Raw genomic sequence first — 23,080 nt, forward strand, 5'->3', positions numbered from 1 at the left:
AGCAAAAAATCTTGTTGGGGGTTTATCAGGATAATGGGGCATGTACTGTGAGTCTTGACTGTAAAATAGTATGAAGAAAGCACCTAAAGGAATGGGCATTACTGTTTCTCACACCTTTGGCTTGTGAAAAAATCGGCACTTACGGAGCAAAGACGATTTATGGGAAAGCCCAACAGATTGGCTTCACATTTTGAAGTATTTGAGGAGATAAAGCTGAGGTTCAACTTTGCACAGACATCATTCTTTGTTCTAAGTTGAGCTGGTAAACCTCTGTGGTAAAACAAATAAATACCAGGATGGAACTTCTGAGGATACTTGGCTCAGAGAAAGTGCAGGCAAGTTTGGGAGAGAACATGTAACAGTTTATTTATAAACCTTTTTTATTGGTTTTGTTCTCACTTGTAAAACTCCTGAGCAGTAAACATTTTGATTCTGTGGACTGACAAAAAAAAAAGTATTTCTTTTTATAATTAATACTTCAAGCCCCAAATATTCTCCAGTTACAGCTTTGCCATCTCTGATTATACCCCGAGCCGTTCTTTGGTTTGGGGAACGTTTGCGAGACTAAGTAAGTGATTTGAAATTTCCCCGGAGGAAATTTTGATTAGTTCTTTTATAGACCTAATGATTTAGCAGTTAAATGAGAATATAATCAGTAGATTATTTGAAAGTGCTCACACTGTGACAGTTGGGATAGGCTCCAGCCCTCCTGAATTGGATAAGCCGTTAAGAGAATGGATGGACGGATATTTGAAAGTTAAATGAAAACCATAATCAAATGCACCATTAGAAAGAAGAACAATAAATCCATTGTACAAAGAAAGCAACACAAAAAGCATAATCTCAGCAAAGGGTGAAGCACTTGGACTGTTTTGTTTTCCAAAATGAAAAGACTATTATTTCTAAAAGGAATGCGACTTTTGATGTATGTGGTCAGCATAATTGCTTCAGTCTTTGACAGTGAAAGAAGACACGTCTCTATTTCAAGAGGGATAATCAGAAAAGATTTGTAACAACCGCAGTCATCCAACTTGTACAACAACTATTGAGCTGCTGCAGGTTAAAGGTCAAGTTGACATTGCTAAACCATTTTATTTTTACATCCTTTTTCATAGCAGATGCTTTACCGTCTCACAGGAGAAAAGAACAAGTGTAAATCAAAGTTACTGCTGGCTGAAGTCCAGATAGCTCTTCGGTTTCAGGGCACTGATACTGTTTAGTGTGACGTTTAGTGTCACGGTTGCAGACACTGTGACTCTGGCTGGGACACTTGAACAGAAACAAGCTGTCATTAGTTATATTACTAACACCTGTCCTTTTCCTTCTTTGGATAATTATGGAAAGTGAGTGGAAAATGTCAAACCAAATGTCAAGGGGCCTTCAGGTTCACTGCCAGCCAGGTGATTTTATCAATGTGCATTGCATGTGTTGTGGGATCTGTGTCAGACTCTAGTTTACTGATCTTTATATGCTGCTAACCTGGGACGGGAGATAAGGAAGTGTTTGTAGAGGCTTACTGGCAACACATTAGAGGGAAACCTCCAACACACAGCAGATTGTGAAATCAAAATAATCCACTGATCCAAAACACTCTTTCAGCCAAAGTCAAGTGACAGTCTGTGCACAATCCAGCCACATCTACTCCACTGGGAAAGGGAGGCAACAAAAGCAATCCATATATTATAATTTAAAAGGCAACAGGACTTAATAGCATCCAAAAACATGACCTGAGTCTACAGTATATTTAAGTGCCCAACATACACACCTGTATTTAACGAAAGACCTGGCACCTGTGCTCACTGTCTCACATAGCCTCTAGGTTCTCTATACCTTTACTGTTGCAACCCATATTGCTAAGGAGGAAACACAGAATTTTTGTCAACTATTCAAAAGTTTTTTTTTTTAAAAATGACAAACTCTTAATTCACACATACTAATTATCTACAGCTTTCAGCCCTGAAACATTCATCCATATAATATGACAAAAATCCCCAGTTCCCTGGGGTGTGTAATATCAGACTGCCAAGTGCTGAAGTTCAAGTCCAGGCAGCCTCACGTTTTAATTTCCACCTTTCTCCTCAACGCAACAGAAAAAAAAAGAGAGCAGGCGATCACACACACATCTGAAAACCATCTTAAACAGACCGTGAATGAATCGGTCTGTAGGAGTTAAAAATAAGCCCATGAAGGAGATGAATCAACTGATGAGAAGAGCTGAATCACAATGTGACTCGACCCTAGTAACAAGGGTAACAAGCAGCACTGTCAACAAGTCCACACATAACACTTTTGTGTTTCCTGTAGCACTTAATTTTGAATTTATTTTGTAAAGCAGCCGAGTTCAGCTTAATCTCACTAGAAGTCCTACCCAAAAGCTTACTGTTTGCTCCTAAAAAAATAAATAAATAAATAAAACTAGATGAATCCTAATTTACTCTAATAATCTTTTTATAATTATCTGACTTTCTTTTGTTTTATTGTAAGTAACAAATTACTTAGATCTCTGGTACGTTTTCCAGCCCACAAAAAGTGTTTTTGTGCCACTTACGTAATTTTGCACATACAAATATCCCAAACGAGATAAAAAGAGGGAACATAACTATGTGGATGCATTGTCTCTTTGAGAAATAGCATGAAAACACGGATTTAAGGCACAAAGAACAGTTCGTGCTTACATATTCTAGCAACTACAGCTCCCAAGATGCGTTTCGCTAAACGTCATTAAATTTTGTCCAATCAGAGACTGCGAAGGTTTTGAGCCGCAAAATACGGAAAAACGCACAAGTCTCGCACCGCTTCTAAATGTTTTGATTCAGTCCGTGCTTAGTGAAAGTTCTGGGCTGCTCAGTGGTTATTGTACCAGCATTTAACAACACTTACTGTAAGTGCTCGAAGTAGTTTTGTTTTTTCAACGGCGTCTTTAAAAAAAAAATGTTAAGAAAAAGATACGTGACTAGCTAACATCCACTGGGCTAACTTAAACTGCCCTGCAAAACTATTAAGTTTACATGAGTCAAATTAAGTTTCACCGATGGAGATCACTCCTAAAGCAGCCAAATTAAAAACGGACTATTCTTCACCTTGTAGTTCAGTAGAATCAAGCCCCTGTGAATATAAAGAGAAGGTAAGTGCTAGAAGAGCTTTAGTACCCTTTGTTTGTAACTCACCTCTTACATAATATAACCTGGCATAAGCTGACTTTATAGGAACCTTTATTAATTATCACAACTTGCCCATGCACTTTCCCTGTGAGTCATTTTCTCTACTGTCATCCCACAGCGTCAACCAAAGCTGAGTGCCTCGCTGAGGGAGAGACTGAAGAGATCCAGGCGCTCCTTCATCTCCCCCCTCTCTGTGGCCAAACGCCTTTGTGTTGATGAGGAGGAGAAGAAAGGCCAACAAGTTTCAGCAGATTCTCGGGAGCCCGTTAATAATCCTCCAGTGATTTTAGGCAGTGTTGATGTAAACAGAAATGAGGAGAGAACAGGGAGTGAAACGTCTGGACCTGGGCCCAAACCAATACAATGTCCTTCAGGAGACTTTGCACAACATCTCAGGAAGGAGGTGAAAGACAAAACGGAGACTTTACGTAGACTCAAGATGGTTAAAATGTACAGAAGCAAGGTATCGGCTACCTTTAAATTGAGCAGAATGGGATTATTTTTTGGTTAAAATTGGTAATTTCATACGTCATGTTCTCCCATCTTTCTCCCCAGAATGATTTAACACATCTCCAAACACTGATTGATAAGTGGCGGAGTTGCGCTCAAGCTGCACTGTACGAACTGCAATCAGAAATCACCATAGATGGACGAAAAGCCAGCCTGTCCGAGTTGATTGACCTCTTCAGTCTGGATGACAGCATTCTGCATTTTGACCGCACAGAGGAGGACTTCACTACTTAATAAGATATTACAGATGGACAGTCACATTTTAGATGTCCTGTTTATTGTTGTTTTTGTTGCTGCTACAGTTTTTTTTTTTTTCACAGTTCAATTTGTTCAGTTTATGTGCTGGGAGAAGCATAAATAAAACTGTTTTAAGTTAAGGAGAAAGCTTTGCTCAGTAGTGTTTAAGCATGTCAAGTGAAGGAAAGTTCTTCATTGTGAGACGCTCGACTTCTGCCGTGAGGAAAGCCAGCTCCTCTGCCTGAGCTCTGGCCAGTTCCTCCAACCTGCTCCTCTGAACAATTTCTCTGTAGCGCTCTTCTCTTCTGGCTGCCTCATTTTCCTCCGAAGCTAAATCCCAAACAAGATACACGATTAGCTGGATGATGAATAAACCTTTTCTTTTCAGTGTGTTTAAATAGAGCTGAAATTACTGTTTTTGTTACTTGTTGCTTCGAAGATGTGTCTCAACTCCGAAACTGTGACGTGCGTGCCAGGAATCTCCTGTTCTAAAATGGCACTCTTTTCAGCTTTTGCTGCTGCTCGCTTATTTATCCGTTCAATCTTTTTTAAGCGTTGTTGCACGTTCTTCTCATGAGTCTGAAATTTAAAATATTAAATATATTAAATATATTGTATATATATATTGTACAATTTACCCATATGTAGTTACTTTTTTACCGTTTGCATCAAAGCTATACTTTTCTCCAAACTGGAAATCTGCTTGGCTGTGTGACTGGCTTGATCCGACTTGCTGCGATACTGAAAAGAAAAGAGAACAACTGACTGGTGTGAAGTGAAACGACAGAAAATGCAGCAACCCACAAGAGTTGTAGGAAAACCCCTTGATCATAAAACTTTGGTTTTAGTTGGTCAGTTTCATGGCCTTGAACAATGACAGGAAACTGCCAGTAAAGATCTACCTGAAGTTTTTTCCAGCGGAAGCTGGCATTTGGGCCTGGAAACATATGCGATGCTCATCAGCTTGTTGAAAATATGATGAATAACTCATTTGATGTGGGAGGTTTTTTTTGTTTGTTTGTTTTTTATTTCTCAACTGCTGCAAAGCATTTCTATATGACTAACTTGTAAAATTACTTGTCCTTTATAATGTGTAGTAAGGTGTAAACAAGATAAAAATGTCAGCTTGACATGTATTTTTTTTTTTAAATGGCAAGGATAGAATAATCTTCCTCTATTGAGTAAGAGCTTTAAGAGCTAACAAGAAAAGAAAAAAAAAAAAACAGGGGGGGGAGCTGGCGTGAATAGGGTGTGTGTCTTCAATAAAAGATCATCCATCTGTGCTGGAGGATGGTAACAATTTGCTGCCTGCAAAACATCTGATGCTGCCAAATCTGAAATACCTGCCTTGATATCACCGCCTGAGGTTTGGCCAGAAACGCAAAACGGATTAACGTCTGACCCTAAATGCAGATATTTTGTTATCATTTTAAGCAGATGCTGAATATTTTCAGTCTGAATTATACAGAGTAATGCGTATTCACTCTCCCAGATTACTTTAGAATAAAGGAAAAACTTATAAAAAGGCAGTGTTGGGATATTTTAGAATCCACATTACTGTCATTTGCTGCTGCTCCTCTGAGAGTCGTGACATCTTGATGCTTCTCGCCTTGTCATTGAGGTCTTCTATCTCCTTCCTCATCACCTTGAGCTCCCACTCCTGCTGGATTATGCCCTTACGCACCTCTTTGCATGCCTCCATCGAAGCTATTTTCTGCTCTGCAAGTGTCTAAGCATGGAGATAATAATCGTTAGCATAAGCACCATCTGAATTTGGCTAATTTTGTTTTTATCAAACAGCAAATCATATTATTTGCAATGAGAGTGTCTGCTTTATGGTGGGAATAGGCTGACCCTGATGCTACTTCTCAGGTTGTCCACAACGCTCCTGTGATAAAGAATTAAGACGGTGTCTGCATTGTTAGCAGCTGGATCTGTGGTAGACACCACCTGTCCCTGTTTGAGTATGACTTGGACTGTGGTGTCCACCAGGAGATGATTCCTCTCCCTGTGCAGACTAGAGCAGAAGAAAAACAGGATCATTCTTACATTAAGGAATAGATTTACTGCACTTATATCAGTGATTAAGACTCAGGGCTAAGTTTTGTTTTACAACTGCTTGAAATCTCAAAATCCTATGTGTACCGTTCAAGTGCTTCACGAAGATTTTCAATTTCCTCTTGAGCAGCCTTATCCTCATCTCTCCTATTCTGCAGGAATGCCCGCATCTCAGCAAGAGTCAAAGCTTTTGCTTTTACCTGAAAAGGTAAAGTGTCCAGCAGTGAGTGGATAACTACAAGCACAGAACAAAAATAGTTCCCTACGTTTATTTTATAACCTGAACTGTCTTCAAATATTCTGTTATCATGCACATTTATATATATTTTAGTGCACTAGCAATAGTCTTCATACCTTCTGCTCACTCTCTACTTTTGTTCTGCGGACAAGACATAATCTGTCCCAGGCTGCTGGGTTCAAGCCCTCTGGCATGTTCTCTGGAGCATCCAGCGCCTCCATGGCCCTGAGCAGTGTGCTGAGTACATCGGGGCCCAGAGAACCACACAGACCATGCTCTTTTAACGTGTTGGAGTTGTTGTCCGTCTGGGTCCTCATCTTCTGAGCCCTGTGGGATGAACGTTTGCTCACAAAAATTGCTAAATAGTTTACAACTCAACACAAATTATGTAATATTTTAGATATGTCGCTATGAGCGAGGAAACATATTACAAACCTGGGTCTGCGTTTGAACAGCTTATAGAGCTGATCAACCAGATGGCCTGGTACATCAACAAACTCCTTTCTGAATTCTTTGTCCAACAACTTCAGAGACACAGATATATATATCTTGTTATGTTCACCTTCACTCATAGGCATAATGATTTCGATATTTAATCAGCTGGCTTACTTTGTCCTCAAGAACAATTCTGTCATAGGCCTCCTGAAACATCTCTACTTCTTCTTCATGATTCTTCAACTTCTCGCCAGTTTTGTTCTGTCAGAGAAATACATGCCAATTAGATGAGAAGAGCATGCACGGGAAATAGTGATGGAGCAGTCTTGAAGCCTACCAAATGAGTGTGCCACACAGGTTAGCACTCATAAAACATGCCTGAACAAAGGGAAGATTTTGTACTACAATTCTGGATGAACATTGCTGCCATTTCTCACAAAGAACAGAGTGTGAAGCTGGCACTGAAATTCCTACAAAAAAATTCCTACAGCATTACTGTGCACCAGTTAACTGACCTTAGATGCCAACATTATTTCAAGTTTGAGCTTGAGCTCCTGCTCCTGACTTCTGATCTCTTCTTCTCTGAGGACTGAATCAACAAGACATGTGATCTTGAGCTCTTCCTGTAAAGTACACCAAAACCAATTTCAAACAGGATGCTTTAAAAGATACCTCAAAGGGGAAATGAGAAGAGAGGGGTCCTTGCTACTGTCTGTGTGTGCGCAGGCTCACCTGGTATATTGCTACTGTACAGTTCATTTTCTTCTCCAACAGTTTTGCCAGGTTTTCATCAAACCTTTCGGTCGCTTCCTTGTTCGATCGGTGGAGTTTTTTTATTTCAGTTTCCAGCAGCTGCAATAACAGAGTTCACAGATGGTTACCACTCTCATCAAAAGTGAATAATATTTCAGCTCAATGCAAAACAGAGCATCTTATGTAATACCTTTTTGTGCTTCTCCTTCTCCTCGCTGAGCTCCTTGGCTTTCTTTTCATACTCTCTGAAGACCTTTTTCTCTTCCTCACTCCACTGAATGTCAGGTTTGGTCAAAACAAACTCAGGCGGAGGTATTTCCTGTGGAGTAAATTCAATAGGAACTATGTGCCCTTCATGCTGATTTGTCTAATTCAACTGACGCTGCTTAGAAAAGAATTCAAGTTAAAAAAAAATAAAAAACCTGCGACATCATTATCCCATGCATGTGGTTCATTTTGATTAGAGTGGACATAATATGAAACAATTTTTCAACATTTTTCCAATAGATTATACGATCTAATTATGTAATAAATTATATATAAATACTTTTTTAAAAATGATAGATGTAATTAACTAATTACATATTATTACCCTACATTTATTTTCATTATCAATTAAGCTTATCATTATCTTCTTAATTAAAAGACAACAAATCTTCACACTTGAGAGCAGGTCGTCTACTAATCTAAGGTCAGTGGTTCAACCCCTGGCTCCTCTAGTCTGCACGTCAAAGTGACCTCGGTCAAGGTACTGAACTGTGATCATTAGAAAGCACTTAAAGGCACAGAATAAAGTGCTATATGAATGTTCATGTGGATAGGTGAATGGGGCTTACAGTAAAAAGCAGTTAGAGGAAAAAAGCAACTATGAGTCCACTTACCATTCAATCAATCATCTTATTACAGTAACTGTATATCTAATTTACATTTAATTATTTTCTGTATTCAGATTCAACCATTATCTCAATGGAGATATTACTGACACGCCTTCTGTAGTGGAAGCAGAGTCTGGGGACGAGGGAGATGACTTGAACATCACTGGGGGTGAGGTCACTGAGGTAGTTAAACAACTCCTTGGTGGCAGGGCCCCTGGGGTGGACGAGATTCGCCCTGAGTTCCTGAAGGCTCTGGATGTTGTAGGGCTGTCTTGGTTGACACGCCTCTGCAACATCGCGTGGAGATCTGGGGCAGTGCCATTGGATTGGCAGACCGGGGTGGTGGTCCCCATCTTTAAGAAGGGAGACCGGAGGGTGTGCTCCAACTTTCGGGGGATCACACTCCTCAGCCTCCCTGGTAAGGTCTATGCCAGGGTGCTGGAAAGGAGGGTCCGTCTGTTAGTCGAACCTCAGATTCAGGAGGAACAATGCGGTTTTCGTCCTGGTCGCAGAACGCTGGACCAGCTCTTTATCCTCCCAAGGATATTCGAATGTGCATGGGAGTTTGCCCAACCAGTCTACATGTGCTTTGTGGACTTGGAGAAGGCATTCGACCGTGTCCCTCGGGGTATCCTTCGGGAGGTCCTGCGGGAGTATGGGGTGTCTGGCCTGTTGTTGCGGGCCATTCAATCTCCGTACAACCGCAGTGAGAGCTTGGTCCGTATAGCCGGTAATAAGTCGGATTCGTTTCCTGTGGTTGTTGGACTCCGTCAGGGCTGCCTTTTGTCACCGATTCTGTTCATAATTTTTATGGACAGAATTTCTAGGCGTAGCCAGGTGGCGGAAGGCTTCTTCCTTGGTGGCCTCAGAGTCTCATCTCTGCTCTTTGCAGATGATGCAGTCCTGTTGGCTTCACCAGGGGGTAGCCTCCAGCTCGCAGTGGAACGGTTCGCAGCCGAGTGTGAAGTGGCCGGCATGAGAATCAGCACCTCTAAGTCTTAGGCCATGGTCCTCAGCCAGAAAAGGGTGGAGTGCCCTCTCCAGCTCAGGAACAAGTTCTTGCCCCAAGTGGAGGGGTTCAAGTATCTCGGGGTCTTGTTCACGAGTGATGGGAGAAGGGAACGGGAGATTGACAGATGGATCGGGGCTGCTTCTGCAGTGATGCGGATGCTGCACCGGTCTGTCGTGATGAAGAGGGAGCTTAGTGTAAAAGCGAAGCTCTTGATTTACCGGTCCATCTACGTTCCTACCCTCACTTATGGTCACGAGCTTTGGGTAGTGACCGAAAGAATAAGATCGCGAATACAAGCGGCAGAAATGAGTTTCCTTCGAAGGGAGGCTGGCCTCTCCCTGAGAGATAAGGTGAGGAATGCAGCTATCCGGGAGGGGCTCGGAGTAGAGCCGCTGCTCCTCCACATCGAAAAGAGCCAGTTGAGGTGGCTCGGGCATCTGATTAGGATGCCTCCTGGCCGCCTCTTGGGTGAGGGGCTCCGTGCATGTCCCACCGGGAGGAGGCCCCGTGGTAGACCCAGGACACGCTGGAGAGATTATATCTCTCGGCTGGCCTGGGAACGCCTTGGGGTCCCCCCGGATGAGCTGGAGGAGGTGGCTGGGGAGACGGAAGCCTGGGCTTCTCTGCTTAGGCTCCTGCCCCCGCGACCCAGCCCCGGATAAGCGGAAGAGAATGGATGGATGGATGGATGGATGGATGAATGGATGGACAGATTCAACCTCAAATCGCTTCAGAATTAACAGACCAATATAGGAAGCGAGTAGATAATATTTCAGAAAAAATATTCTCTTGTAGTGTATATTATTTAGTATTCCTGGGATTGATCTACTACATTATGAATGTCTTAAAAGATAAACAATAAATGTTTTGATGGTCACCATTTTCAAGATGTCCTCTTTTTTTACTTCAAGTACTCCATCCATCATGTCACCAAGAGCCCTTTCTCTAGAATCATCAGCCTGCAATAGAACAACAAAAACACATAAACATGGCGGAACTGAGCTATCCTAATCATTGATGCAATCATCCTTTATGGAAGCATTTTAACATGCAAAAACTGAAAAGCTTTTTTTTTTTTTTTTTTTAATGGCAGCATACTTGGGCAGCCAAACGACGCTCCTCTTCCAGCTTTCTCCTCTCCTCCTCCTCTCTCTGCTCTGCTGTGAGGTACCTTTCAGCTTTTATCTTGGGTTGGACAAAGTTAACATCTCATGAGACAAAAACCACACACCATTTCACACTTTACACAAACAAACAAACGAGGAGTTCAGCATGTACAGAAGCTTCGTCCGTTGAACTTTCTGTGAACCTTCTGTGAACTGATTAGATGTTTCAAGAGGACAGTAACCTCAGAGTCTTCCACTGCGAGCAGCCTCTCTGGCCACTCGCTGACAGTCAGGCTGGGTTCCCACATCTCCTCGTGCAACTCCAGCTGCAGCACAATTTCTCTGATGTGTTTGTTCCTGTCCCTCACATGTTTCAGCTCTTGCACCTTCTGCCTGTGTAATGCCTCAAAGTCGGCGTTGAAAGCCGTCTTGATGCGATAAATCACATCCTGCAGTGTTGAGATGAGTGAAATTTGGCAAAGAAAACTTGTTATTAATGATCAGTATGACAAAAGCTCATTAATTCCTTAATTATTATTTTTAACCAAGTGTTTTGATTACAGTTCTGGATGAATATAAAGGCATCACTATTAAGCTTTTTTGGAACAGGTTCCCACCTGTAGCAAAATGATCTGGTTGATCCTCTGCTCTACGGTTTGCAGGCTGAGCTGATCGTAGACATAAGGATTTGAATATCCTAACTGAGTGGAGATACTCCCCGTCAGAGTGGCACTCTCTGCCTCCTGGGCTTTCCCCTCCAGCTCTTCTTCTTGTGCATTGGGACCTTTCTTTAGGCTGCTCAGCTGAAGTTTAAAGGTGGAAAACACAAGAGCTGAGATAAACAGCGAGGCCTGAATCTGTGGTTGTGTGATTATAAACTTTATGTGCAGGACATTGCACTGGATAAAACTATTGTAACAACTCATTTTTAGCCACACAGCTATAAATCTATAAAAGTTTCAACACTGGTGGACTGGCACGTTTTCAAGCATTTCAAAATGTTACAGCAGTGAAAGGTCAGATGAAGGACTGAGATTTAAAGCATCCAATCATTTTCTAGCTGTAAACTGGTTTTGACTTGAACGCTTCTGCTATAAAAATGTAATTCCAGAGAGGAAAACCCAACATACTGAGCAGGCCACAGTGTCACAGCTTTCACTAAATGTTGCATTACTGCATTCCTGTTTCACATTTCAAAACAGTAAACATGATTTAACTGATTCAAATTAAGCACATACGCCTTTCTTTGCAGTGCTAATGAAAACCTAAACTCTCGTGAAGTTTTTGAGCTTGTGGGTCAGTTCTGCTTACGCTGCAGGCAGCTTTTTCTAACTTCCTCATATTTTGAACCCTGCAAAGGTTCTCCAGCTCTGCTTCTGTTCGCTCTCTCAGAGGGTAGTTCAGCACTTCAAGGTCAGAGTGAAAGGCCTGTGGCACACAAGAGAAGAATAAATTGTGATGATTAAGAAACCTAATAGTCATCAGTCTTGTTTCAGCACTTGTTTCTAACCCGTCTCACCTTAACGGTCCTGCCTATGACCTTCATAGTATCCCAGCGTTCTCTCTTTATGATATCGCGGAGATAACATTTTTCTACAATGTCCCATTCAATTTCAGTCCTCACCTACAACGTGAGAACATTAAGAGTCACCTCAAATCAGAATTAAAGGGTCAATGCATTCATGTTTGTGTGTGTGTTTGTGTGTGTGTGTGTGTGTGTGTGTGTGTGTGTGTGTGTGTGTGTGTGTGTGTGTGTGTGTGTGTGTGTGTGTGTGTGTGTGTGTGTACAGCAGTACCCTTGTGACCTCCTGCTCCACCATGGCCTCGAGTCTCCGCTGCTCCTCAACATCCAGGTTAAAGTGTTGTTCAGGCTGGTTCTCACTGTCACCCATCATCTCCAGGATCTGACGTCACATGAAACACAGCTCAGGAGTCACGTTGTTTGTACAGCTGATATCTACTTTGTCAAAAAGTATGTTATGCTTTGTGTGCTGGATAGTATTCAATATTAATTTTTCAGCTTTTAGCTGTTGAGTGCTTTGACTACATATAAGTGTGTTTTAGATCATTCTAATTTACTGTGTACGTAGGTTTTGCACTGGTATTAAGTAAAGGTAGCAAAATCTTGGATTGAAAAACACAATATTTGTGTTGGAATCTGTCAGGTTTTATGCGTGATCGTAAGTGAAATTTCTCCTAAATTTCACTTACACTGTCGCGTAACTCTTTGATGGTTTCCCTCAGGTTCTTCTTTATCTCAGAGAATTGCTCATTTTCTTCTTTCATAAGCTGTTCAAAACATATAGACTGTCAAATTCACAAGAATCTTTCAAAGATGTAGCAAAAATGTAAATCACTTAGAAATAGTAATTACAATACATTTGAAAACATGACAAGAAAAGAAAATGCTATGCAACACTGTAGCATGTAGCACAGAGACGGTGCCAGGATTCAGATTCTTGGGCTGGGTGTTGTAATTACAGAAGCTAATGATTTTAATACTACTGCTTCTATTTATTACAAGTGGTTATGTGTGCAAGTATAAATAAAGAAAACAATACTCGATCATTATTATTATTATTATTTTTGCTGTGGATTGTGAAAACCAATTCTCATGACAAATGATCCCCGCAGGTCCCCTGCATGGCTTCTCTGGCAGGTTGTTGCCACACCTTCAACATAAATTTATTGTTATCAAAAGTCTGTCAGGTGACAAAGTGCCAAACATGTTCTTACATATGTTTATGTCCTTTTCCCCACTATACCACTAGCTAATTGGTTTTCTCACTCCATAAGACTGATAAATCAAGCTGCTGTGCAGAGTGGCTACATGCCAAAAACCACACAGCTGTTTGCTGAACTAGATACCACACACTGGTGCAAAGAGCAGTTTCATAATCTTCCATCTGCAAGCGCATAGAAAAAACACAACAGAAGTTTCTAAAAATGGTCAACAACATCCAGATGCCACACCACTAGCATAAACATCGCATCATATTAGTCACTGACCGCCTCTCGCCTGCTTTCCAGCCAGGTGGTCTGTGAAGGTGGAGCACACAGGAGGCTGCTGTCGCTCTCATTTTGCCCTGCCACATCCACAGATGGTCCACCACTGACCTACAACACATAAAAATAACTCTGAGATAAGTAAAATCAGTAGATGTGATATTTGCCAGAATGTTGATTTAGTCATGTATGAAACACAAGCAAGAAATAGCAGTTCATATCTATTAGATTATGATAAGATATGCTTTATGTATTCTAAGAGCAGGCAAAACAGTAAATCATTAAATCTCTAAAAGCTTCTAAAAAAACAGCTTAAATAAAATAGAATAGCTCAGTAAAATAAAATAAAATATGGCAAAAAAAAAGAAAGAAAAATATTTAAATATTTGGAACAATAAACAAAATAAAGGAGCTCAAAAAACCAAAAACCTAAATAAAATATAGTAACAAATATCTCAATAAACTTATTAAAGCAAAACATAAAATGGCTTATTAAATGGAGTAATAAACAAACAAACAAACAAACAAAAAAACATCAGGCCCTTAACTAATAACCCAAAGTGATGTTTGATCACTACAACAGTTCAAAAGAGCTCTTTAAGAGTAATTCACATTTCTTATCAATATTGCTTAAATTTACTCGGATGGCACCAGAGATGGCACATACTTTCACCACCTGCATATCACAACATATCAGCCAGATAAATGATCACAACTTTAAATCTGTTTATGTTTTAGAGAGGCGTTGCTTCAGTTTGGGAGGCTGTAGTTTGTGAAACTACTGAACTGTGTTGCATTTATAAGAAGTTCTACCATGTTAAAAGCATTAGCAGGCGACTAAATTTTAGGAACAACACTCAGCTATAGGAGGGCATTGAAGCAGGGCAGCCTTTACAAAGGAAAACATTACAGCGCTAGACTGCAGTTAGTTAATAGTTTTTAGGTAGGTGTTCTGAGTAACAGTAAAACAGAATACAACAGAAAATTTTTACCTTGCTTTCACCTGGATATTCCGTGCCAGCTGGAGACAGTCGACCCCGCACAGGAAAGTTAATCAGGACGGGGTTTTCAGTATCAAATATATTCTTCAAGAAATGAGCCACAGACTTGCTGTACTGAGTAGCTTCATTCATCTTACTGACATCCCCACCTTTAACTCTGTATCAAACCAAATAAAAACACACAAAATATGTTAAGATATTTATCAGAGTCAGCAGTGATTTACTCCACAACACTGTAAAGTGGGAGTAGGCTGGGGCTGACTAAATTAAACTGCAGAGCTGATCATAATGAAGGCACAAGTAACAGCACAAATAAATGCATTTAACAGTTTTTCCAGTGTGACAGAAAATATTTTAGAACAGACTCCATATATTGGTTGCACAGATTATACTTGATCTTTTGATGGAATTTCCTGCTAATAATAAAAAATAAAGGTTATCACCAAACATGTCTTTTATGCCCCTGAAGTCTGACGGCTGATTTGAATTTTTTTCTGCAGTGAATATTTGTAGAGACTATGACATAACCTACGCAAGTGGCCAACGCCATTGCCAGCATTTAAGCTTGTGTGTGGTGCTTTATGTGTTAACTACCCTGTGGTCATGTCCTGGTGTTTGTGGTCTGCAGTGCCAGCCACAATAGCAGCAAATAAAATGCTGGGACTCTAATTTTTTTTCCGTAGGTAATCATATTTGTCCCTCAGGTTTTTCCACTTCTTTGTCCATTCCCTCATATCCAGTCTGATAGTTTCGGCAATCTACATTCAGGAATCTGCTGACATCTGGGAGTCCATTCAAAAACTAGAGCTGGAAATGCACTGGAGGAGTCAACAGTACTAAACAGGCGAAGCAACATATAGTTACATTTCCAGGGCGGTGCTCATCAGGTTTATGGGGTAGGTTTTCGGAAGGGTCTGTGGTTATTACATACCTACGGCAAGTATAAATCTCCTGTAAGTTGTCAGTGACAGGCCCAACCCTAACACTAACCCTAGGCAATGTAATTGTATGTAATTTTTATTTTTATTAGATTGCACTCTCAAGTCTTGTCAATCAGGGAACAAAGAAATTATAATTTTACTTGAACCCCCCCCCCCCCCCCCCCCCCCACCCCCCCCACCCCACCCAAAAAAAGTCTGTTTTGCCTTTCTTCAAAATATCGTATAAGGATAGGGTTATCACCTATGATGGCTTAGGCCTCAGATGGTCATTTATGGCCCTTTCTGTATAATTACATGTGCCATTGTGTTTTCTACTGTGGATCTGAATTTGAATCTTATTGTTCTACAGTCTTTCATTGATTCTCACAGAAAGTAGCCCACCGGTACAGCAAAAACGATGAAACACTGTGTGGGGTTATTTGTGACCCCAGAAATATGCAAATGCGCATATTTTTTACAGTGTAGGCTTCCATTTTATTGTCAATTTCCAATTTCTAATCACTGCATTAGAAGTGAAAATTTAAGACTCGGTCTGTTTGCAGTGAACTGTGGCTAACAGACCTACAGTAACAAGATTTATGGCTGCAGAAGTCCTGAGGCAGAAGCCAAAGTGACATTGAAAACAGCTCGACGGTACAAAATATTTTAAATACTATACATCAACAAAAAGAGATGTTTGCTTAGCTTTTCCTTAAATGAAAGTATTCATGTATATTTTGATTTTAAAATGATACTGGCATGCTTTAATTCAGTCAAAAACCGTAAGTTTTAAATTGCATTTTTTTTCTAGCAGTACTGAAGCAAAGAAAGTAACACAGACTGTCTAAATAAATGCAATTTTGCATGTACAATCTGTGTTCTTGACAAGAAAAATCACCTGAAACCAAAATTAATGGCTTGAGAACATTTTAGCTTATTTGCCGTAGATAAACAGTATATGTATGATCGACACAAAAAAATAAAATGTATAAAATATAATGAGCTTATAACTGATTATTTTAGTTACTCAAATAGCTTGGTCTCTTGGGGTTAAGTTTACAGATTATGCACAATTTATATAGCCAGTGGATTATACCCACAGTGATCCAGCAAATGATGCATGCAAAACTAACTATTTCTGAATTATTAAAACAGTTAAGATTAAAAAACAAACCTTGAAACCACAAGCATGCAAAAGTAAGCAGTGTAGACAGATGTGGAATGAGAGTGGGATGTTATTCTACTGAAAGATTGTGCTGTGAATTTTATTAGATCTTTGTTTTCCTGCTGATTTTCCCCCTTGGACACTAAATTATATTTATTTACTTTTGTCCCTCACTCCCAGTTGTAATAAGAGAAAGTCCTGTCTTATATAAACCACACCAGCTTGTTAGTGACTGCGAGCAAGGGTTCCCTCTGCTGTTCACCGCTGTGCACTATGTAAGCGCGATGTGCTACTCACTGCTTTACCTGATGTTAGTGCATACAAGAGAGCCGTCTTTGAGGCCTACAGTAAGGAGTGTGCAGCTGTCTGTAGAAAAGGACACGCTCCGGACTCCATCAAGGTCGCACGAGTGACACTGCAGCTCGATGTATCGCTCCTAGAGGTGCGGCAACGCCACAGGGAATGAAAAAGAGGATTCAAACTTTCACAGTGAAAACAAAAAACAGGAAACTAAATGAGCTCTAACCATGGAAGCAGTTTCTCTAATCCGTAGTAAGCCATCTCGGCCCACAGAAGCCAACCATAAGCGGTGAGGAGAGAGAACGAGAGAGGCAGGGCCCAGCGGATGACCCCTTACTTCCTGTTCTGGTTTCAGCTCAACCGCCTGTTGATTGGAAAAATTCCCTGTGTCCTGAGAGGATGCATCAGAGAGCAGAATGATAGTGTCATACTAATACAAGATTCAAAATGCATACCTGAGATCAAAAATACAAAAGAAAATCATAGTGATGCTTTACTGTGAATTTGCTGTAAAATTATTTGAGGGGCAATAAGCCAAAAAAAAAAGAAAGACAGCAGCAGACCTCGGGAAGTACAAATCGCTGAAGGGTTTTATTCCTGTGGCAGTAAGCAAAGACCTCGCCTACTCCCAGAGCACAGCTTTTAAGTGGACGAGGCACCCTGAATCTGAACACTCTGAGGACGTGAGAAGACAGACAACCAGGTCGGTCTACACTACCTGGACCTGCAGGAAAGCAGACAGATGGTAGTATGCAATAAGAAGAGAAGAACTGATAGAAATTGTTAGGAGTGTTTCATTTACACTGCTGTTGGCTACAGTGACAGCTAATGGAGATAATTCACTGACACATCTACAGCTGCTCCTAATGAGACATTCATAGGTATCTGGTCTAAACACCTTAGTCTTGAAAATAGCAGTGGTGTATTATATAACTATTGTTACAGTCTAGGTTAATCTTAATACACACCACTCATTTTCAGCTTTATAACTCCATTTAATGTTTGCTCCTTCTTTGTGTCGTGGTGTGTTGTTCAACATAGTTTTCCACCCTGTTGTATAAATAAAGGGTGTGCTTTTGTAAACTGTTCAGTCGCTGTCCTCATTTTAACCGTGTTAGTAACAACATGTCTAAACATTTCAGTGTAACGCGTTGTGTTAAGTACTATTAATCCATCATGAGAACGTCGTCTAGTGTCGGTTTCTTTTTGAACACTGCCAGGGTATCTCCTTGGACAGGCGATACAAGTTTTAGCTTTAAAACAATAAGAACAGAAGCCAAGTAGAAGCCGATCATTCACCGTTTATTAAAGCTGTGCTGTGCAAAAGTCTTGAACCACCCCTCATTTCTGAATATTTTGCTAGGAAAACGGGGGGAAAAAAGTGCAGTAATTTCTTGAAATGTGCAAACATAAATGGAGATAGAGTTTATAAGGCAAAAACAGAGTTTGTTTAGCTCTAATGAGCTTGAAAGTCAGTATTTGCTATGAACACCTTTAATCGCCAACACAGCCTAAAGTCTCTTAGGAAAGCTTTCTTCTAATTTTTCCAAATAGACTTTAGGAAGTTCTCCAGGCTTCTTGAAGGACATTCACAGCTCTTCTTTGGATGTGGTTCTGTGGTTCCATCATTTGTCAAGATGATCCCACACTGCTTCAATAATCTTGAGGTCCAGGCTCTGGGGAAGCCAGCCCATGACTGATAGAGTTCCATTGTGTGTCTTTCTATCCAGATATGCTTTTACTGCATTGGCAGTGTGTTTGTGATCATCCTGAAACATGAAGCTGTCGCCCATCAGATGCTTTGCAGATGGTATGGCATTACAATTCCATCAACTTTGACAGAATCCCCAACACCACTGCCTGAAATGCAGCCCCAAACCATGACAGAGGCTCCACCGTGTTTTACAGATGGCTGTAGACACTCACTGTTGTACCTCCCTCCTGATCTCCCCTGTTCATACTGGTGACAATTTGGATTCATCACTCCATCAGACCTGTTGCCACTGATTTTCAGTCCAGTTCTTGTGTAATTTGGCATACCTCAGCTTTTTCCCCCTGTTTCCCATCATTAAGAATGGCTTCTTGACAGCCACCCTTCGGCTGAGACCGTTTCTGATGAGGCTTCAGTGAACAGTAGATGGATCAACTGAAGTGCCAGATGCATCTCTGAGGTCCTGTGTCAGGTATTACAGGATATTTTTCTATTTTATTTCTTAAAGACATAACTTTCAGATAAAGTCATCTGCTGTAGATATTTTTTTAGCCCTCCCACTTATTCTGTTCTTGACTTGTCCATTTTCTTATTTTAAGCACACACTGCATCACATTCCAGTTTTCAGTTAAAAGGAATCACATTGCTGTTGCAAAGATACTATTTTATGCCTGCCAAACTGTTATCTTTGACATTATTTTTTCTGATTTAACTAAGAAATGAGAACAAATTATGTGACTTTTTGCAATAGGCTGCTAGTAACAAAGTACGTAAAGATACAATTTAAAATTGGTTCTTTGCTAAGATGTCTTATGTGTAGATACAACACTGGTTCATCACTTGGGTGAAGTGGCTTTTTATGTTTGAATGATTCATAGGGCAGTCTTAAGTGGCTTAACAAACAACAGCAACAAAAACACTCCTCTGGAAATGGTGAGGTACAATGACTGGACTGAAAATGAGTGAAAAAGCAGCCAATCTCCAAAGACCTTCAGAAAGCCTGGAGAACTCTTGCTCAAGACCATTTTAAGAAATTACAAGAAAGTCTGGCTCCTCTGAAGCAAAATATTAAGAAATGAGGGGTGACTCAAGGCTTTTGAATAGTACTGTGAATGGGATATAAAGGAAACCAACATGTGATCCTTAAGTTTGGCTTGTAGTTTATTTCCATTAATCACTTAGAAACCTCTCCTCACTTACAGGAGATGATTCAACTTTTGGTTTCAAAATGAGTTCTTACTTTTTGCTCAGACTGTCAAACTTCAGTCCTCTCATTTATACAGTGGCTCTCCCTAGTCACAGATTCAAATAGTAGTATAAGACTGCATGATTTTATGACTAATGTCTCAGACTTGAGTTTCTGATACTGCCTCTGAGATACTGCCAAAAAAACAAAACTATTTACTGATTCACAGTCTTCCAGATATATTAGATGAATTTATGTTCTAGAGATTCCTATTTTAAAAAAAAACAAAACACTTCTGACCTGTTTCCAAAATGTTTAAAAATGTTTTCAGCTCTAGAGACTAAGTTCATCAGCCCCATTAGTTTGTACCTTCAAGGTTCTGGGCAGGTAGAGACAGCACTGTGAGCAGGCTCCCATCCTGCTTTCCATCCTCTTCACCAGAGCACAGTGCAAGAACTTTCACCTCGTTGCGGTCCCTGATGCACTGAGTGGAAAGGGACAAAATGCGTCCAGGAAAAACTGGAAAAGAGACCCACACACTGTATTGGTAACAATTTCAGGACAATATGTTTCTGCAGAGCTACAATGTGTCAGTTCTTATATGTAGTGATATTTACATTGATGAGTGCTGTAATTTAATATGTAGCTTCATAAACTTTTGAAAGGGTTAAAAGGAAAGTGTTTACCTGTGCACCCTATGACTGAAAACATCCTCGATGGCTTTGCATCTAGAATATAGACATGTGAATCTGAGCCACTGGTGAAAAGGTAATGCCCATCGTGATCGAAACTGTGAAAGAAAAGACTTTTTTTTTTTTTTACTTTTCTGAGCAGAAGTGGAGAAGCATCACAAAAATGGGGGATACTTACACTAAGTGATCCACAGCACTGTGGTAAAGGTAAACCTGATGCACCAGGCGAGGTCTGTGCTCCTGGTTCAGGTCAATAAAGAGGACTTTTCCTGTAGCTGTTCCAACAGCTGCATAGTGTGCAATAGGACAGCAGGCCAAACATGTCACCTAAACACACAGAGGCTTATGTTTTTCTTCTTATATAATGCCATTTTTACATGCCGCAATAATGTGGCACTGCTCAGTTCTGAATGTTCTTATGTTGTCAATCTGACCTCTGTTTTGAGTGACAGGGAACTGAGGCAGATGCCACCTGAGGACCACAACTGCAGCTCTCCAGATTCCCTCAAGGACTGCAACCAATGTAAACACAATCATCACTGCTCATTAAAAGACAGTGATATAAATTACAGCTTGCCCCAATTCTTGAGCAACACAAATGCTTTACCACGCAAATGTTCTTGTCATCATGCAACAGAGCTGCTGTCACAAAGTTGCCGCTGAGAACATCCAAGACCTTCACAATCTTGTCTGACTGGGGTGGGTTCAACACATATATCTGCCCCTGAAGAACAGATTGTTATTTTCTCTCAAATTTGGATATTTTAGGGAATATCATATTTTCATGCTGTTGTGTTTAAGTACGCACTGTATTGGAAGACAAAAGTAATGTTTTATAGTCAGGGGAGTGCGTCACAGTTGTGACAGGTCTTTCTAACTGCCATGTTTGTGTGATGTTTATCTGAGTCCCTTTGATCTGCAGGCAGTGCGCCACGTTCTCCTGCGACACAGAAGCATATTAAAGTGCCTGATGCTTGATGTGCTCATACACATTAATGCATTAAAAGTGAATAGGCGCATACCTTTCCTACAGCAATCAAACCATTCTTATCAAGAGCTAAACCTTGAAAGCTGTTCCTTCTGAGTTCAGGGATAGCATCAGCAGCTAAACAAAAATTAAACACAAATGACATGTCAAAAGATTTTTCTAGTCTATGAATTGGGTAATTCTCATATGGAAGAGTAGGAGTGACTTTTTAAAGTATCTTCCACATCCAAGTGTGTGCTTTTGTTTACTTGTAGGGTTGAAAAGGACTGAGACAGAGCGGCTCTCTGGGTCAGCAAGAAGCAGGAATCCTTCGGCACAGCCCACATAGAGCTCTGAAGTGGCTGTCCAGCAGCTCGCAGAAGGAGTCAACCTGCCTCTGGTGCTGGGTTTGACCTGTGTAAACACATGCAGAGGTGGGTCACAGCTTACATTTTGTCTTTTTGTGTGTGTGTGTGTGTGTGGGGGGGGGGGGGGGGGGGGGGGGGTGTGACGACAACATAATTGTTTTCCAATTAAAGACCTAAAACCTACAGTTACATTATCAAAAGAAGAAAGTTACCATAATGCTCTGTGCCTGCAGTTTGCTGCTGACAGTTTGAGAGGATGGTGCCAGGCTTTCAGCAAAGAGACCACCAGCAGCTGGAAGCTCTATTTTACTGCAACATGACAAATATGACATGCACATAAATGTTATTCTTTGACTCTTTAGCTACCCCATTTTCCTTCAGCCCTCATGCATTTGCTGCACTGCACAAAAAATGTCATTCCTTTACCTTGGTTGCAGGATATGAAGGCTGTCACTCCTCTCAATATTCCACACAGTGAGGGATGTAGTGCCCAAAGCACAAAGCTGAAGCCAATTCATAGGATTGAACGCCAAGGAAATAACATCCTGTCCTGCTTGTGGTTGAGTACAAAGTGGCTCGGCATTTTCCCAGTTCCTGCATCATACGTTTATGATTACTGCTACACTGCTGCTCAGCATGAATAACTGAAAACATATGGTACACAGTATAAAGTAGTGTTCTCTTCTGAGCGGCTTACCACACAGTGATGATGTGGTCAGGAAGAGAGGAGCAGGAGCCCAAATATGGACCACTATCACTTAATGCCAGAGATGTGTAGTCTAGCTGTGCTGCTCCTACAGAAACAGGTCGGGTAGCAAAAGTACGCATCTCTTACAAGATTACAGTAAAATTGTGGAGATGTTTAGATTAAAGTACTTCAACCTTACCCTTCAGTTCGTTCTTCAACTGAAGGTTAGGGAAAGAGTACACAAATATCGACGGGGATAGCTTTTCCTCGGAGAAAGCAAAAATCCCACTGTTTCCTCTGGCCGTCAATGCACCAATGCCTCTACAGCGACTCGGAAACACGCTTTGTGTCCTTGTCTCCAAGTTTAGGAAACATATATGATTCCCACATGCGTAGCATATTGTTTTATTATCAACAAACTCTGTGTTTTTGTTTGCGAAACCCTGTATCCACCTGTAGGGACCAAATATTAGTTAAATGTTAGCAAATCGCGCCGAATAACCAGTGGTGTACCTGTAGCGACAACATACCTGAATTCTAAACTCCCAAACTCGTCCATTATACGATGAGAATTAAACTACACGAAATGTATTAAAAGTATTTTTCACCAACACATGCAAACAGACTGGAGAGCGTTGCGTAACTATAGCAACCCTTATTTAATGCCATTGGCTGATACGCTATTTCTGAC

At 40.8% G+C, this 23,080-nt stretch overlaps 2 protein-coding genes across 4 annotated transcripts; one reads left to right on the forward strand and one right to left on the reverse strand.

Annotated features, from left to right (window-relative positions):
* Nucleotides 1-2,754: 2,754 nt before the first annotated feature.
* Nucleotides 2,755-4,023, forward strand: sfr1 (SWI5-dependent homologous recombination repair protein 1). Its single transcript, XM_030747408.1, has 3 exons — nucleotides 2,755-3,124; nucleotides 3,280-3,624; nucleotides 3,717-4,023. Exons 1-3 carry the CDS (start codon nucleotides 3,032-3,034, stop codon nucleotides 3,903-3,905), a joined length of 627 nt encoding a protein of 208 aa, XP_030603268.1. The 5' UTR covers nucleotides 2,755-3,031; the 3' UTR covers nucleotides 3,906-4,023.
* A 3-nt stretch (nucleotides 4,024-4,026) lies between these two features.
* On the reverse strand, nucleotides 4,027-23,033 carry cfap43 (cilia and flagella associated protein 43). Of its 3 annotated transcripts, XM_030747405.1 has the most exons (38): nucleotides 22,920-23,033; nucleotides 22,589-22,842; nucleotides 22,399-22,495; nucleotides 22,128-22,295; nucleotides 21,914-22,010; nucleotides 21,603-21,747; nucleotides 21,389-21,471; nucleotides 21,175-21,306; nucleotides 20,974-21,090; nucleotides 20,801-20,878; nucleotides 20,545-20,693; nucleotides 20,361-20,464; nucleotides 20,044-20,193; nucleotides 17,341-17,501; nucleotides 17,004-17,168; nucleotides 16,783-16,913; nucleotides 14,384-14,549; nucleotides 13,395-13,502; nucleotides 12,597-12,674; nucleotides 12,182-12,289; nucleotides 11,905-12,009; nucleotides 11,697-11,813; nucleotides 11,003-11,188; nucleotides 10,628-10,834; nucleotides 10,378-10,464; nucleotides 10,158-10,238; nucleotides 7,583-7,711; nucleotides 7,372-7,491; nucleotides 7,155-7,262; nucleotides 6,814-6,900; nucleotides 6,640-6,728; nucleotides 6,321-6,531; nucleotides 6,054-6,166; nucleotides 5,763-5,925; nucleotides 5,467-5,637; nucleotides 4,569-4,649; nucleotides 4,334-4,487; nucleotides 4,027-4,238 (listed from the first exon to the last, which is right to left on the reverse strand). In XM_030747405.1, the coding sequence occupies exons 1-38, from the start codon at nucleotides 22,946-22,948 to the stop codon at nucleotides 4,063-4,065; spliced, it is 4,905 nt and encodes a 1,634-aa protein (XP_030603265.1). In that variant the 5' UTR covers nucleotides 22,949-23,033; the 3' UTR covers nucleotides 4,027-4,062. The 3 variants fall into 3 exon arrangements, with proteins under 3 accessions (XP_030603265.1, XP_030603266.1, XP_030603267.1); XM_030747406.1 differs by lacking the exon at nucleotides 22,589-22,842 and having other exon boundaries at nucleotides 22,920-23,027; XM_030747407.1 differs by lacking the exons at nucleotides 22,399-22,495; nucleotides 22,589-22,842 and having other exon boundaries at nucleotides 22,128-22,345; nucleotides 22,920-23,003.
* Nucleotides 23,034-23,080: the final 47 nt, after the last annotated feature.

This window comes from Archocentrus centrarchus, chromosome 15 (assembly GCF_007364275.1).
Source record: "Archocentrus centrarchus isolate MPI-CPG fArcCen1 chromosome 15, fArcCen1, whole genome shotgun sequence".
In the NCBI taxonomy this organism is placed as follows: Eukaryota; Metazoa; Chordata; class Actinopteri; order Cichliformes; family Cichlidae; genus Archocentrus; species Archocentrus centrarchus.

Bases quoted from the DNA above. Each gene is read 5' to 3' on its own strand.
- sfr1 (XM_030747408.1), top strand. From the start codon at position 3,032: ATGGAGATCACTCCTAAAGCAGCCAAATTAAAAACGGACTATTCTTCA. The intron at 3,125-3,279 runs GTAAGTGCTAGA...GTCATCCCACAG, and splicing joins CCTGTGAATATAAAGAGAAG to CGTCAACCAAAGCTGAGTGC. The intron at 3,625-3,716 runs GTATCGGCTACC...CTTTCTCCCCAG, and splicing joins TTAAAATGTACAGAAGCAAG to AATGATTTAACACATCTCCA.
- cfap43 (XM_030747405.1), bottom strand. From the start codon at position 22,948: ATGGACGAGTTTGGGAGTTTAGAATTCAG. The intron at 22,011-22,127 runs GTAAAGGAATGA...GTCATGTTGCAG, and splicing joins CTTCATATCCTGCAACCAAG to TAAAATAGAGCTTCCAGCTG. The intron at 4,650-5,466 runs GTAATGTGGATT...TTTTCTTTTCAG, and splicing joins AGGAGCAGCAGCAAATGACA to TATCGCAGCAAGTCGGATCA.